General features: G+C 32.8%; 1 protein-coding gene across 2 annotated transcripts in view; it reads right to left on the reverse strand.

The window, feature by feature from the left end:
- LOC147070276 (membrane-bound acylglycerophosphatidylinositol O-acyltransferase frj-like) overlaps window positions 1-14,702 on the reverse strand; it is a 50,907-nt gene that overhangs the window by 16,375 nt on the left and 19,830 nt on the right. The window contains exon 1 of one of the 2 annotated variants that reach the window (XM_085949769.1): window positions 10,032-10,704. The exons of the other annotated variant lie outside the window; for it this stretch is intronic. Coding sequence (XP_085805895.1) covers window positions 10,032-10,279 — 248 coding nt within the window. The 5' untranslated portion in view covers window positions 10,280-10,704. Of the gene's footprint in view, window positions 1-10,031; window positions 10,705-14,702 lie in introns of those variants that run through there. 2 annotated transcript variants of the gene reach the window in all.

Genomic DNA, 14,702 nt, shown 5'->3' on the forward strand with positions numbered 1-14,702 from the left:
ATTTTTTTTACCGAATAATAACGTATAGTAATACAACACCTTTTTGTCAATAAACGTAAAGAAAAATGTAATATTATTATTATAAATACATGTGGAAAGATACGCCGGCATTTCTCCTGGCTTTGCATCCTATTGCACTGCAAGAGGCCATGTTTTTTTTTACTTAAAACGTCGACGAAAATATAGAAAAACAATATTATATCCGCCATGTTGTTTTATCACACGAATGGATGTGCCCAATAATCTTTTCTTTAAAATGTCTATCTATTTCACCTTCAGATTCGTCTACCACAGTTTGATTTTCTCAAAATGCCATTTTTGTTGGATGGACCTTGTCATACTAGGGGTGCGATTTGGTTAAAAATCAATATTATGTAATGTTTTAACTGTTTCGAGGTTTAGATGGTTAATTTATTGTAACAATTAACCACCTCAATACATACATATGATAAACTACCGATGATAGCCGCCTGTGTATAGAATAGACCCACTGAGGTGATTCCGAATTATGTATGATCTCATTTATCTTGATGCTGTAACAACCTAAATGGTCATCGCTTAATAAACCAACCTGTTTTTAATATCATTTAAAATCTGGAACATTAGATAGCTTTTGCGCAGGTACCCACTGTAAGCGATTTTTGGCAAACAAACTAGATACATACCTACGTAATAAGTATTTCTGAAAAACCGAAATAAACAGTTTTAATCTATCTTCAGCTGATACTTAAAAACGAGTTAAAAGCATAGCTGGAAATAGAACCGGAACCAAACCCTGATAATTCTTTAATTATTTTGGAACCACAACTGGGACCGCAACTCTTGATTCAGAATCTTGTGGCCCCTTTACAAATACGTGAATTTACTGTTGGCTGTACGTATGTCGCGATTTGTAAAATGCAATGCAAATGAAAGCACTGTTACAAGACTGCATGCATTGATCAGAAAAATTTAGCTGGATTAGAATGTTTATGCTATAGTTGCATCTTGCGCGACATATACGCATGAGCGCATGCGCTGTTTTACGGTAGAGGCAACACTAAATATACAAAATACACCGCGCAGCACATAGGTTATAGATAGTAAATGCGTTTTGCTGCCATTCCCACATTTTATCTTGTTGAATCTGGATTTAGTCGGGTTATTAATCTGCTCTCAAAACGGTTAGATGTCGGAAAAGAGGCAATGCTCGTTTGTCATCAATCAGCATCGCATTCAATAAAAAACGCCATTATTTTTAATTTAAAAATAAACGATGTAATTTTCAATGCTTACTTTTATTCCCCCCTCCCCAAGCTACTATTATGGCAGATTACACAGAAAAATATTAAGACTCGACGGGGGCAACAGGTCAAAAAAGATTGAGAAACATTATTTTAAATAACCGAAACGAATACTACAATCGGAGATTTAATCTTTATTTTTATGGAACCAGGGAACACAGAATTAATGGGAACTGTAATACGTAATGGGCGTGGAGTAACAGGCAACCGATCTCTAGTGTGGAAGAATATTGGATAAACTTAAACACGTGTCAAGACTACGTCATTCTAAGCTTGTCCTCCAGTCTGACAATGGCTCCCAGTTGATGCACTGATGCTCATTAAATTTTGGTGTGTTTGAAGGTAGCAACAGACACTATTGCACGTCTATAATGTGTGTTTTCCTGCTTCATAATGTAGTGTATAACCTATCTTTAGGGTAGGTATAATCTATCTGAATTATATTTATTAATCACTGTTCTGTAGATGGAACCGAGTACCGACCCCATTCGATTCTTCTACTGAAACTGAATCGAACCAAAAGTATCGAGTGCTCAAACAGCTCTGGTCAAATGGCGATGAATTAATATTATTTCGTGAATGCATCAGTCGTGGACAATTCTCGTTTAGTGCGGTGTCATTTAAATGTAAAACAATTCAATTAACCTTGCACTCTAATTTAGTATCTTCAAAAAATATGGCTGTATACTTACTTCCGCATTGAATAAGTTCTCTAAACTCTATCATAAATTAGTAATATTATTGGTATCCAATTTTACTACTTAATCATAAGCTAATTGGCTATAAATCAAAATAGGAATGATAAAAAGCGGTGACGTCGCGTAGGGGTAGGCAGGATATGCGTTGTATAGGTGCGGCACATTATAAAGGGCGGCGAATGAAGGAATCATTACAAATATTACAACTTTGTGAGCAGTGGCGGTTTTATATGAAGCACAGAATCGACATGTTAGTTTCTTAAAAATCTAGAATTAATATTTCTATTTTTTCTCGAAAGAAATATAAGAAAAATTACTTAAATTTGATATATAATCATTTTCTATATTGATATAATAATAAAGACTAGCTGTACGGTACTGCTCCATATGGCAGCAAACGCAAACAGCAAAATGTGTGGGGTTTCGGTGTTGGTTTTTAATACTACATAAAAGTGGAATATTATTATCGTAATATATCGTAATGTAGAATTAAGTTAACGAAACTTAGCTTACCCACTGTAGCAGCACATCCTCATTTTGACCTATAAATTGTTTGACGTTAAATAGTAGTTTTGCAGGTTTTGCTAAATGCTTTTTTTGTATCTTTCGTGTTTTCGATTTTTATAAAAAGTAAAAACGTGTATAAATTGAAATCTTTTTTATTTCTATTGTTTTTATTTTCGGTATGGTCATAATATTCTTGAAAGTCGTATTTTCCGCTAGGCGTCTCTGGTAGGTAGAGCATTCACCAGGCACCAGTGGCAAAGACTTCATACTAAACGATTATTTAAAGCCAACATTCTTACGAAAAATATTTTTTAATTTCATACTGACGTATTTATATAATCACATATTATAATATTATATAAACATCATCAATTTCATTTGCTAACGGCATCTACCGTATGATTATGTAGGCATTTATTTTAAATTAAGCACCTTCTATCGAAAGTTTCAAAAAATATGCCACATCGCGTCTAACATTATATGGATTATTTGCTGGTGAATCTGAGTGTTTTTTGGTATGGAGTTTATGTCAAGTGACCTCTGCGTGTCTGTTCCAGTCCATACAAAACGATATGTTTCTAGAACTACGCCTAACACATTTTCCCATAATATTATTATATATTACTGTACGTTTGTTCAAAATAATTAATAATAGGAAATAATTTCTATGTGATGCAATCACATTGATTGTTTTAAAAATTAAAAATAATTTATCTCGTGATTTTTATTATCTGTAAGTTCGGTCATAGACTAACATAATTTATTCAGTCATTAATGTCAGTTGAGATCTGATTTGTCCTAAGTCATTCGTCAGTGTTATAAATATAATATAAGTATTATTTACAAATGTCTAGTTTTACGGCTGAAAGTGTGTTATGGAACAGCTGATATACAACGGATTTTTTCAAAGATTTTCAAATATTTTGAGCGTACCTATCTATGTTACATTTATAAATGTTTAGGAGAATGATACATAATTCAAACTGTAACTTTGGATGTCATCTAATTATATTTTATAAGTATATAGCATTCCAAGATAGTGCTAGCAAGAGTTATTCCGTGAAGAAGTTACGTTAGACCAGGTGATGAGAGGAGTTTAGTATATAATTATAATTTGAGGGGTGTAGTTTATTTTTTGAGTCGTGAGTCTGAAACGATAGTATACACGAAAAGTCATGATGTCAACCCTGAAATCGATGATACGATATTGACAAAAAAGTATCGAAGTAGCCGTCAAACATTATTAATATTTTTTGGCATTACTTACATCATTAAAATATACATACATTCCCACAAACTTATCTGTGGAGCGGACAAAAATGGAATTACTATGACGCCATATTGGATACGTCATTTCACTGTCAGATTCTGTTCAGTTGCGAGTCTTGATTTGATAGTTTCCGACTGTGGCTCCCCATCAATTCTACAGATAAATTTATGGCACTGTAGGTACATGTCCATTAATTTTCATCTGTCCTTTGTGGATGTGTTTTTTTCTTCATTGTTTATTGTGCACGATGAGATGAGATTTGATGAGTGATGAGTGATGAGTGTGATGGCATACCAGCATCAAAATACATCATTTTAAGAATATAACGACATAATTATTTAGTAATTTAGTTTTTATACATTATAAATAGGGATTACAATTTACAATACCGGTATCCCTTTTTCGATACCGAAATACCGGTTTTAAAAATCAGACAATACCGATATATTATACATTAGACCAGGGTTTCCCAAACTTGTTCTGCAATGGAACACTTCGCAAACCTGGAATTTTAACGGAACACTTACTTATTTTTTTTAGGTTGGGTAGGTACCTAATTCCTACTAGTAAAAATTAAAAAAATGTTATCAAACACAATAGTTATTTAGTAATGATTTTTAAATATAAAACTACTTATAATATAATAAAAACATAAAATAATCAATTAGATTTTCAGTCACTTGCGCGTAAACCTACTGGTTTAGCTGTCACGGAAAAAAGATTCCGATCCCAAGAATCGTCCTTACTAGTTTTCGGAAATATTGCAAAATACTTGTTTTCAAGTTATGTAGGTGTTCTAAAAATACTTTGGAAACTTCTTCATCTACTTTAAAATTTAAATCATTCAAAAATTAATGTAGCGCAGGAAAACAATCAAAATTATTAGATTCATCTGATGAAATCCAAAATTGTATTTTTTTATCAAAAGATGCAATTTTATCTCTTGTAAGTACTGAAAACTGTAATACAGTAACATTACATATAATGATAAATTAACTTCATTGTACTTGGTAAAAATATCTACCAGATATGCAAGTTTTATCAACCACGACGGATTTATAATAAAAGTGCTTTGTGTCCACTACCCATTTCATCGCACAAAATTTTAAATATGTAATCTGGATTGAAGTGGTCTTGATTTTACATAGTTACCTAGTCATAAACATCAGTGGAGATTGATCATCAGTCGCCTTTCAATATGAAGTAGATTCTTTAATTATATTAGTTTTACTTATTTTATTTCTACCTAGTAGAAGATCTTTAAATGTGATGTAGTGTATAAAACCTTTCCAAATTGTCGCGGAACACCTACGCAGGTTCGGCGGAACATTGGTGTTCCGCGGAACATAGTTTGGCAAACCCTGCATTAGACAATACCGAAACAAAATGTATTAATTAATATAAAAACTTTAACAGGACTATAACTTGTGTCGGGTTATGCGATGTCTGGTTTACTTCCATTGCCTTTCGACTTCCTCAGTGAAACATACTTGCATTAAAGGTAGGTAGATACCTACTTCTGTATTTTTAAATTTATACGTATATCCCATATTATTACGATGAAAAGTCGCGATTAATTAAATTTTATATAAGTACAGAGAAAATACGTTAGTAATATTATAACTGCCTCGTACAATCTTTAAAATATGAGAGAGTCGACTGTATTTTGAACAATTTTGTACATTTAAACTTTAAGTTATAAAGCTTACGTCACAATTTATACAGATTATAACTTTTATGTATTTGGAAACGGTCACCATCTTGCAGTTATTTATAATATGTACATAGAAATATGATATTTTTTGGAAAAAATGGAAAAAAAAGTGCTTACGATATAGCTACAAAAGGGTTAACTTGTACTAAATAATTACAAGATAAAAATAACTTTTTATATACCACGTTTTTAAATTTTCTGTTGAATCATATAAACTTGACAATTTTATGTATTAATAAATAGTTTTTTTGTACTTGATAGAAATACTGAATAAATATAGAATACAGAAATGTCATTTTGACATTTCAGATTGATCTCCATAGTAACGCACGTATATATAATTTAGTTGCTAAATGCAACTTTGAATTTCTTGTTCGTGAATGCGTCTTAATTTGTTTACGTTTTAATAATCAATATTAAAATTCTAATTGATGACAATTTTATGTATTTTAGCGGCTCGGGTTTCGTTTTTCATTATAATCATAAAAAAATTTCTATGAATCATTTCTGTGAATTTACATGTTATTTATTAGTATTACTAAATGAACTAATTAAACAATCGTATATAAGACATTATTTTATCACTTTATCAGTAAAAATCAATGACGTCATACAGGGAGATAAGGGAATATAATAAAATAATAACGATTTCGAGTATAATTCGTGTAAATTAGATTTCCGTGGCAAAGTTTACCTATCCTAATATAGATAAATACGAATGTCAGATCGGTCACGGCTTAATATTTTCGGAAATTTATCGAACGTTCCGGTTGGAAAAGATTCTTATTTCGAGCACTGATAATTATTAATATCGTATTTAACATCACTTGCAGAGATTAAACGTGTTGGCCGCCTTTTAACCTATCGTTACTTTCGCGAAAGTTCAATTATTTCTCGACACTAAATCTATACATGTCAATGTGTAATGGTCTAATTAGGAAGTTTAAAATCTGCTAACCATCAATGGATGGCTTTTATGTAATTATATTAAAACATTTTTTTATTGCTGTGAATTTTTATTAAGTACCTACTTCCAATACCGGTTATCCATAGATATTATGGTTACTGAGTAGAATAGTAATTTGCCGATGCGTATTTCTTTAAAATATCTTAAAAATTAAATGTTAATATCTTTTTAATTAAAATAGTTTGTTGCAAAGCAAGTTATTATTGACTAAAAACAAATCGAACAAGATGTTCGCAAACATGTTTTAAAATGTCGTTTAACGAAGTAAATTGCTATGTGGTCAATGCTATTGTTTATCATTCGTTCCCCACGTACTGCGAGCCGGTGCGTCATGTCAATGTGGCATTATCCACTTTGAACCAACTGTATTGCACCATGTCGTGGTTGTCGAGGAATATTAATTATTAAGTTCTATAACAAAATTATGATTTTATTAAGTATAGAACTACAAGTCACCCGCTAGGTACATATTATCACGGCTCGAAATGAACCGGAGCGCATCGGAGCGCCGTGTCAGTTCATAAAAACCCCAAAATTATCGCTCCGTCTCGCGGAAAAAAATAATTTGACCGCCTGAGCCTAGATAGGCCATAAATATTATAACAAACAATCTAACACTTATTCTTTAAAAATACATTTAAAATCGGATACTTAACTATGTTGATACTTTCGTAAACTTATCAAGCGCTCCAGTTCGTAAAATTTTCCGTTTCGAGCTCTGAATATTATACAAGTAAACAGATATACATAATTAATATAAATCTGCTTCAATTTTAATGTAAAGCATCCACCTAAAGACTTGTATTGCTCGGTCTCGTGGAAAACATATTTTGACCGAGCTAGATATGCCATATAATAGAGAATCTTACACACTTATTTTTATAAAATACACAAAAAATTTGATAACTAAATATCTTCAGAAAATTGTCGAGCGCTCCAGTTCGTATTTTTTTTTCATTTCGGCCACTGTAAATGAAAACTCAACTCAACTCAACTTAAATTATCTATATTTTAAGTTGTTTTACTAGTAATTACAAGTGTGAAGTGATAACCTCTTTTCTGAATCAACAAATTTAAGTATGGCGTAGTTCACATATGTGCGGGAACGTAGAGTACTATAATATCATGAATTAATTCGACTCTATTTCTCGATGAATGAACTCAATCTAGGTACCTATTACACATAGTGCAGGGCCGGCTCGCCAATTTGCAAGGTGCACAAATTTGCAATAAGTACCTGCTTCATATAAAAATAATTTTTATTTTCTTATTACAATTTTACTGATTCTAGACAGAACACATAACAACATTGTAATGCCAATTTATTTTCCACTGGATTATTGGCGATTCATGATTAAAATATCCATACTCAATTATATTTATTAATTGAATTGGCGTATATTTGGTATAACTCAATTATAAATGTTTTTAAACATATTCTTATGTTAATTCTATGATATTTGAGTTATTTAGATTGACATGTTTTACGGACTATGAATCCATCTCCAGGGTGACAGTGTTGTTCTGAAATGTCTTTTTAGAGCGAAACAGTCGTCAACATAAATTACGTAAATTAGCAAAATTAGCAAAAAAAATATTTTTAAAATATTCACGTCAAAATACCCACCAAAATTGACATTCGTGTTCAGTTTTGTTTGGCAAATCATCATGGAATACATATATACACCGTTGTACAGCGTATACAAATTTATTGTTAAAATTTATTACAACAATAATAAATCTATTTGAGCTACGATTTGAGAATTACGTAAAATGTATGGTCAAAATAATCGACCTACAGCGGGTCTATTCTATACACAAGCCTGCTTTCGGTTCGCTACGGTAGCTAAATAGGGTAGGAAAGTATTGAATTATTAACACTTATTGTAACAATTACAATAAGTCAACCGTCTGAAATGTTAAAACTGTCTCGGTCTAAAATTTATCACAGCCTCGAGAGGTGCTGTTAAAAAATAGTACTTATTGTAACAATTATAACTAAATTATTGTAATTGTTACAATAAGTGTTAATAATTCGATGCTTTCCTATCCTATTTAGCTGCCGTAGCGGACCGAAAGCAGCCTTGTGTATAGAATAGACCCGCAGAGCTTACTATTCGTAATTTAATTGGGAAATTCGAGTCAAATGAATGTGTAATGTTAGGAATCCAACTCGTCAAAAACCTGAACGTACTGCTGACAATATCGATGTTGTGAATCAAATTGTGGACGAAAATCCAGGACAATCAATTACGCGTCGTTCTCGAGAATTTGGACTTTCTTATGGCACTTAGTGGAATATTCTTTCTAATTTAATTCTTTTCTTTCTTATTTAAAGATATGCATTTAAAGGCATATAAAATACAGTTAACACAAGAACTTAAACCGAATTACCATATGGTGCGTCGATTTTTTTCTGATTGGGCCTTAACTTGGCCGGAACTTGAAACAGACCCATTATTTTATGAAAAAATCATCTTCAACGATGAAGCGCATTTCTGGAATTACCATTTTGGTGCGTCGATTTTTTTCTGATTGGGCCTTAACTGGGCCGGAACTTGAAACAGACCCATTATTTTATGAAAAAATCATCTTCAACGATGAAACGCATTTCTGGATGTCTTCGTAAATAATCATAAATTTTCCATTTGTAGTAATGAAATTTCACATGCTATCTTGAAACACTTTTATATCTACAAAAATTAATAGTTTGGTATGGTTTGTCTGGGAGTGTAATCGGAACGTATTTTTCGGAAAACGAAAATGGCAATGCAGTTACTGTCAACAAAGAACGCTACCATGATTACATTTTTTTCTGGGATGCATTAGATAATTTTGATCTGGACGATATGTGGTTCCAACAAGATGGTGCAACATTCCATACTACTCGTGGTACAATCAACTTATTGAGAGTTAAATTAAATATATATACCTAAGGCATAAAGTCCACTAAAGCAGGTTTGCGGGGCGCTCGCGCATTTTCTATGTGAATCATCAAAAATACAACGTAATCAAATACGCCAGCGCACACTGGATTAGACGACGCATTGTGCCCGCCTGCCCCATGAGTCACCGTTTTTTGGCTTCTCAGCGATACGACTTAACGAAAATACAACGTAGTCCATTCATTGAACACGGCAAGCAAAATCACGCTCCTCGAAGCGTCGTCGATAGACGGGCGAGAAGCCATTATTTAAGAACAGTGAACTCTTTGTTTAGTTATTGCGTGTCCGATATTAATTACAAGCCCCGAGAAATTTAATAATATTTTTATTGCTTTGTTATGAGAGACGCTGATAATAATAATTATTTTGTGCTCCTTGAGCCCCTTATTACAAAGGTGAAGGGTAATGCGCGGGTGGGAGGGGGCCTACTCAGTAGTGAGCGCACCGAACGCTTTTTTGGTGGGCTTTATGCCTAACACTTATATTTTGATAACTCTATATTAAATAGTAGCCCGTGGGAGATAAGGGGCGCTAAACATCGTTTTCCCGGGGCGTCAAAAACTCATGGGCCGGCCCTGATTACGTGACAAAGTAGTACACGCTATTAATTCATGCCACAGTCATAAAAAGATAATGACAGTACAAACCTTTTCCCACTGTAAACAATAACAAATGCGCATGCCGTGCCAATCGCCAGCATGTGCCCCAGTTGGATAAATCCATTCAACACAAACAAGCATGATACTCCAAAGATTGTGCCAATCCACTTCTTGTACTCCACATTTTTCGTTCTTTTGCACAAAAATCCACAGCCCACAGAAGCGCATAATAGTAACATAATAGCCGAATCTCCATCATTCCGCAGGAAGTCAGAAATAATTGATATAACTTCCATTTTGACACTGCGAAATAAACTATTTAATAAATCGATCCAAAGAATATATTAACTCATTTTAAATATATAATAATGAACACTTTTTGCATAATTACAGATGCTGTAAAACACGTCCAGTCCGAACTCACAACAAACACATTTTAAACGTACACATGGATAATCGGACAACATAATAATATTATCAATTACTTTTTGTTATCATAACTATTTATAAAATAAACATCAAACATTTCGTAGATAATATGTGTTTTAATTACATTTTTTTTTATTATTATTTTATTACACAACAATCATTCATTATTCTTATCTTTAATGTATGCAATCTAAGATCATTGTGGTTTATAAACAATTTTGGTTGGTTAAAATCGCGCCTGTTTAGTTTTGATCTCAACCAGTGCTAAAAGTATACTGAATATTGAAGCAGTGAGCAGTGACTAGTTAGTTAGTATAATATTATTTACTCACAAAGCATGCCATGTGCTATAAAATTATTATCGTCTCAATCGGTCACGGCAAAACGAAAGTACAATTTATTGCGTCCTCGCTCTTGCATTTAGTTATGTCTGTATTAGGGATTCAATCCCTGACAGAATTCCCAATACCGTGATTGCGGACAAGTGAATTCTGCTGAGGTATAAAACAAAACCGTCACGAAACTCGACCGACTCTCGAACGTCGACGGAAAGACGTCTAAAAGCACATTTCGCCATACAAAATTTTTTATGATGATTATTGGGTTTGGCCTATTGAATTATGGCAAAATCGGCCGCACAACGACCTAAAAAGTACTACGTAAGAGATGATTTTGCATGATACGCAAATGTTTTATTTTGAAGAGAAAAATAATGAATGAAAGATAATAAAAATATGTAAGTAATTTAAAAAAACATTCTTTCTTACAAAAAAGTTATACAAATAGAAATATGTAATGTAATATTAAAAAAGTAGTACAAAAGAAGTACAAAACGTCCGCAAGTAGGTCTAGAGGCCGCTGGATCGATGAAATGATAAAGTTATGCGGACGTACGTGGCAACGCAATGCACAGGACCGAGAGAAGTGGAAGCAGCTTGACGAGGCCTTCATCCAGCAGTGGATAGATTCAGGCTGATGATGATTAAAAAATAATGACGAAATACATGACCGTGCGTATTTTCTTCGTTTTTTGATATTATTTTTTTCCATTAATATTTACCAATCGAAGCGTAATTGGCAACGACAAAATTCATGCACACTATGACAGGTCGTATCGCATCTAAATTAAATTAAATATAAAAATATTCAATCAACAAACATAATGAAATGTATTGGCAGTCATTCAAATATAATAGCTACTTTTTATTTTGCCTCAAACATAGGAGAGTTCAGTGATGGAGAAATTATGAAAGAAGCACGGTTAAAATGGTCCCACGATATCTTTGAAATTTTTGAAAACAAGCAAAAATTTATTCAAAGAATAAAAGATATGTCTTCGGCTAGAAACATGGTGAAAGATATAATTTCAAGAACTCAATTGTAATTTTTATACTTTTTTAATAAAATTCTTGACTATTTTCCCCATGAAAAACTGGTCGGCACGTCAGGCAGTCAAAAAATATTATTTGGGAAATTTCGGCACGCGTACATGAAAAGGTTCGCCAACCTTGTACTAGGTGGTCTTCTTGCTAGCCGAGACTTACGCCGACTGATAAAACATAATAATTTTAGACCAAAACTGATGGTAATTTAAAAAAAAAGCCAATTTCCCCTTACAAGGTACCTATTTATTCTCTCAATGATTTACTAGGTACGCAATAAGTTTATGATTAACTATATTTTTGCCAACCACATAACACTAGGACAGTGACGTCCCTAAATAACGAGCTACCTTCTTTCATTTTTCAAATTTCTCAAAATTGTATGCTAAATTATTAGGTACCTGCTCATCTATTTTGCTATTTATTTTCGGTTATATTAAGGCTATATATACTTCAACTGAGGCATGGACTAAAAAGATCGTGACTAGGCGATGCGCGGATTGTGCAAAAGTCGCGAGCTGAACGAAATATAATTTGTCATAAAAATTCAACATGCGTCCTTTTAATGTTATGTTTATTATTATATTCGTAATAATAATAGTATATTCATTGACATGTTTTCTTTTTCATGTAAGTACATGCGGAACGTTTTTTAGTCATCTTTAGAGGATTTAAGGATATATTCCTCCGACGCCATCACAAAACAAATTGACGTGCTCACACCTGGACTGTCAGTCTCCGATTGGCGACGACTGCGAAATTTCATTCCACCTACTGTTGAAAATTATTTGCCGTTTCACTTATGTATGCTCTTAAACAGACAATAGCATCAAAAATCCTTTAAAAAATACATCTACTAACTATTAGAGCTTTTCCACAATAAAAAATACTCTCAAATAGCAATGGGAAGGGTCTGAGGTGCTGACAGGTTTGGAGACCCCACTGTTAAAAAAATGTCTGTGAAATAAACAGCCATTGAGTATTACAATACAAAAATAGGACAGGTTGCCAGGATTTTGTATGCTACAGTTTGCTAAGATGTCAGCGCTTTCAAACGAAACGACCGCATCGTCTGGTTCGTGGAAAACTGCCACTGCTCTCAAATGTTTTAATATTCGTATTTGTCCCTTCCCTTGTAATGTGCCGTCCATAAGCAACGCATGACCCGCCTACCCATACGGCACGTTATTAGGAGATAAAGTTTTCATAGATTTTGTGAAAGATAAAAATAAAATAAATTCTGAAATCCCGGCATTCAAACGTTTGCAATGCCGGAATCGCATACCCTAGTCTGTTTGTACAGTGTGTTCAATATTTAATGTTCATAATTATTTGAATTGAAACCGAAATTGACTACGTCATCTACTAACAGATCAGGTGATAAATATTTTTTTAAATTCAGTTATATCGAGGTTATACTAAAGACTATAACGAGAAAGAGGCTTCCGAAATCTTAGCACGTATTACAACTTACAACATGTGTTGATTATATCGACTGTCTGAATGGCGTTACTGACAGATCGCTACTATTCAGGAGAGCAAAAAGAGTGAAAAAATTTCATGTTTATGAGAACTTCGTTTCTTTACAACTTCTTTCATAATATTGGAGTTTTTTTCTTTCATTTATGGTATATAAATATTGTTTTGGAGTATATAATATTATTATGTAGTGTTAATTTATTTATTTATTTGAAATTAGATTTTTTAAATCACTTAAGTCCTTTTGGCTGTCCGAATTGTTTTTTTTTTCATTATTATTTTTGATTGTATTTCTGTTATGTTTTATTTGTTTATTATGATCATTTTAATTTTGGTACGTTAGGTTAGTGGCAGGTACGTTAATTCATATTGGCTTTCTGTAGGGTTATCACCAGGGAACTCAGAAATAATTGTTCTGTGGTTATCACTTACGCCTGAATTGGAAAATCGTAGCTCTGTTTGCAATCATCTATGAAAAACGCCCTTATGACAGTCTGTAGATATTTTTTTTGTAAAACAAACCTCATATTTAACTCAAAAACACCAAAATGTTACTTACACCCTTTTGGCTTGGAGGCAGTGTTGCCATATTTTTCTATGCTGATTGCTATGCGGTACAAAGGCGTAAAAATTATAGTATTTCTGAAAAATATATAGTACAGGAACATTTTTCGTCTTGAATCCTTTAAAATTATAGTATTTTGGTATATTTTGCGTAAAATTATAGTATTTTACATTTTTTGCGAAATCAAAATTATAGTATTGTACTATAATTATAGTACGGTTGGCATCACTGCTTGGAGGAGTCGATATTATATACAACGATTTAAGTGTGGTGGAATTGGTAGTCACATAAATTATAACATTGACGTATTGAAACATAATTATCTTTCGCTCATGTAGGTATAATGTACGTAGGTATGACATACGCGATTTTTGCGATTATTAATCTAAATATTCAAAATAATGATGGTTCGCTGAATTTAGCTACCTATCTATATACAATTTACGTGGTCAGTGTACTCAGACAGCGCTCGAAATGGATTTTTTACGAACCGGAGCGCTCGATAATTTTACGAAAATAGTAACATAATTATCTTCTTAATTGAATGTGCATATTATAAAAATAAGTGTGTTAAGTAAATATCTAGCTCATACGGTTAAATTAATATTTCCACGAGACGGTGCGATAACTTTTCAGATTTTATGGACCGGAACGGTGCTCCGGTGCGCTCCAGTCCATTTCAAGCCCTGAGTCAGAGGTAGATAGTTATAACTAAGTTTCTAATATAATATGAATCTTTTGGTTTTTTTACAAGTCGGTCATATTTCGTGTTCAAAATGATCAATGTATGCTGTAATTAATAAAACGAGAGCCTTGAAACCCCTCAGCGCCACAGATCTCCACGTACCTAAAACCAACACCATT

The sequence above is a fragment of the Rhyacophila brunnea genome, unplaced genomic scaffold, assembly GCF_057557595.1.
Source record: "Rhyacophila brunnea isolate RB1 unplaced genomic scaffold, BYU_Rbru_1.0 scaffold_22, whole genome shotgun sequence".
NCBI lineage: Eukaryota > Metazoa > Arthropoda > Insecta > Trichoptera > Rhyacophilidae > Rhyacophila > Rhyacophila brunnea.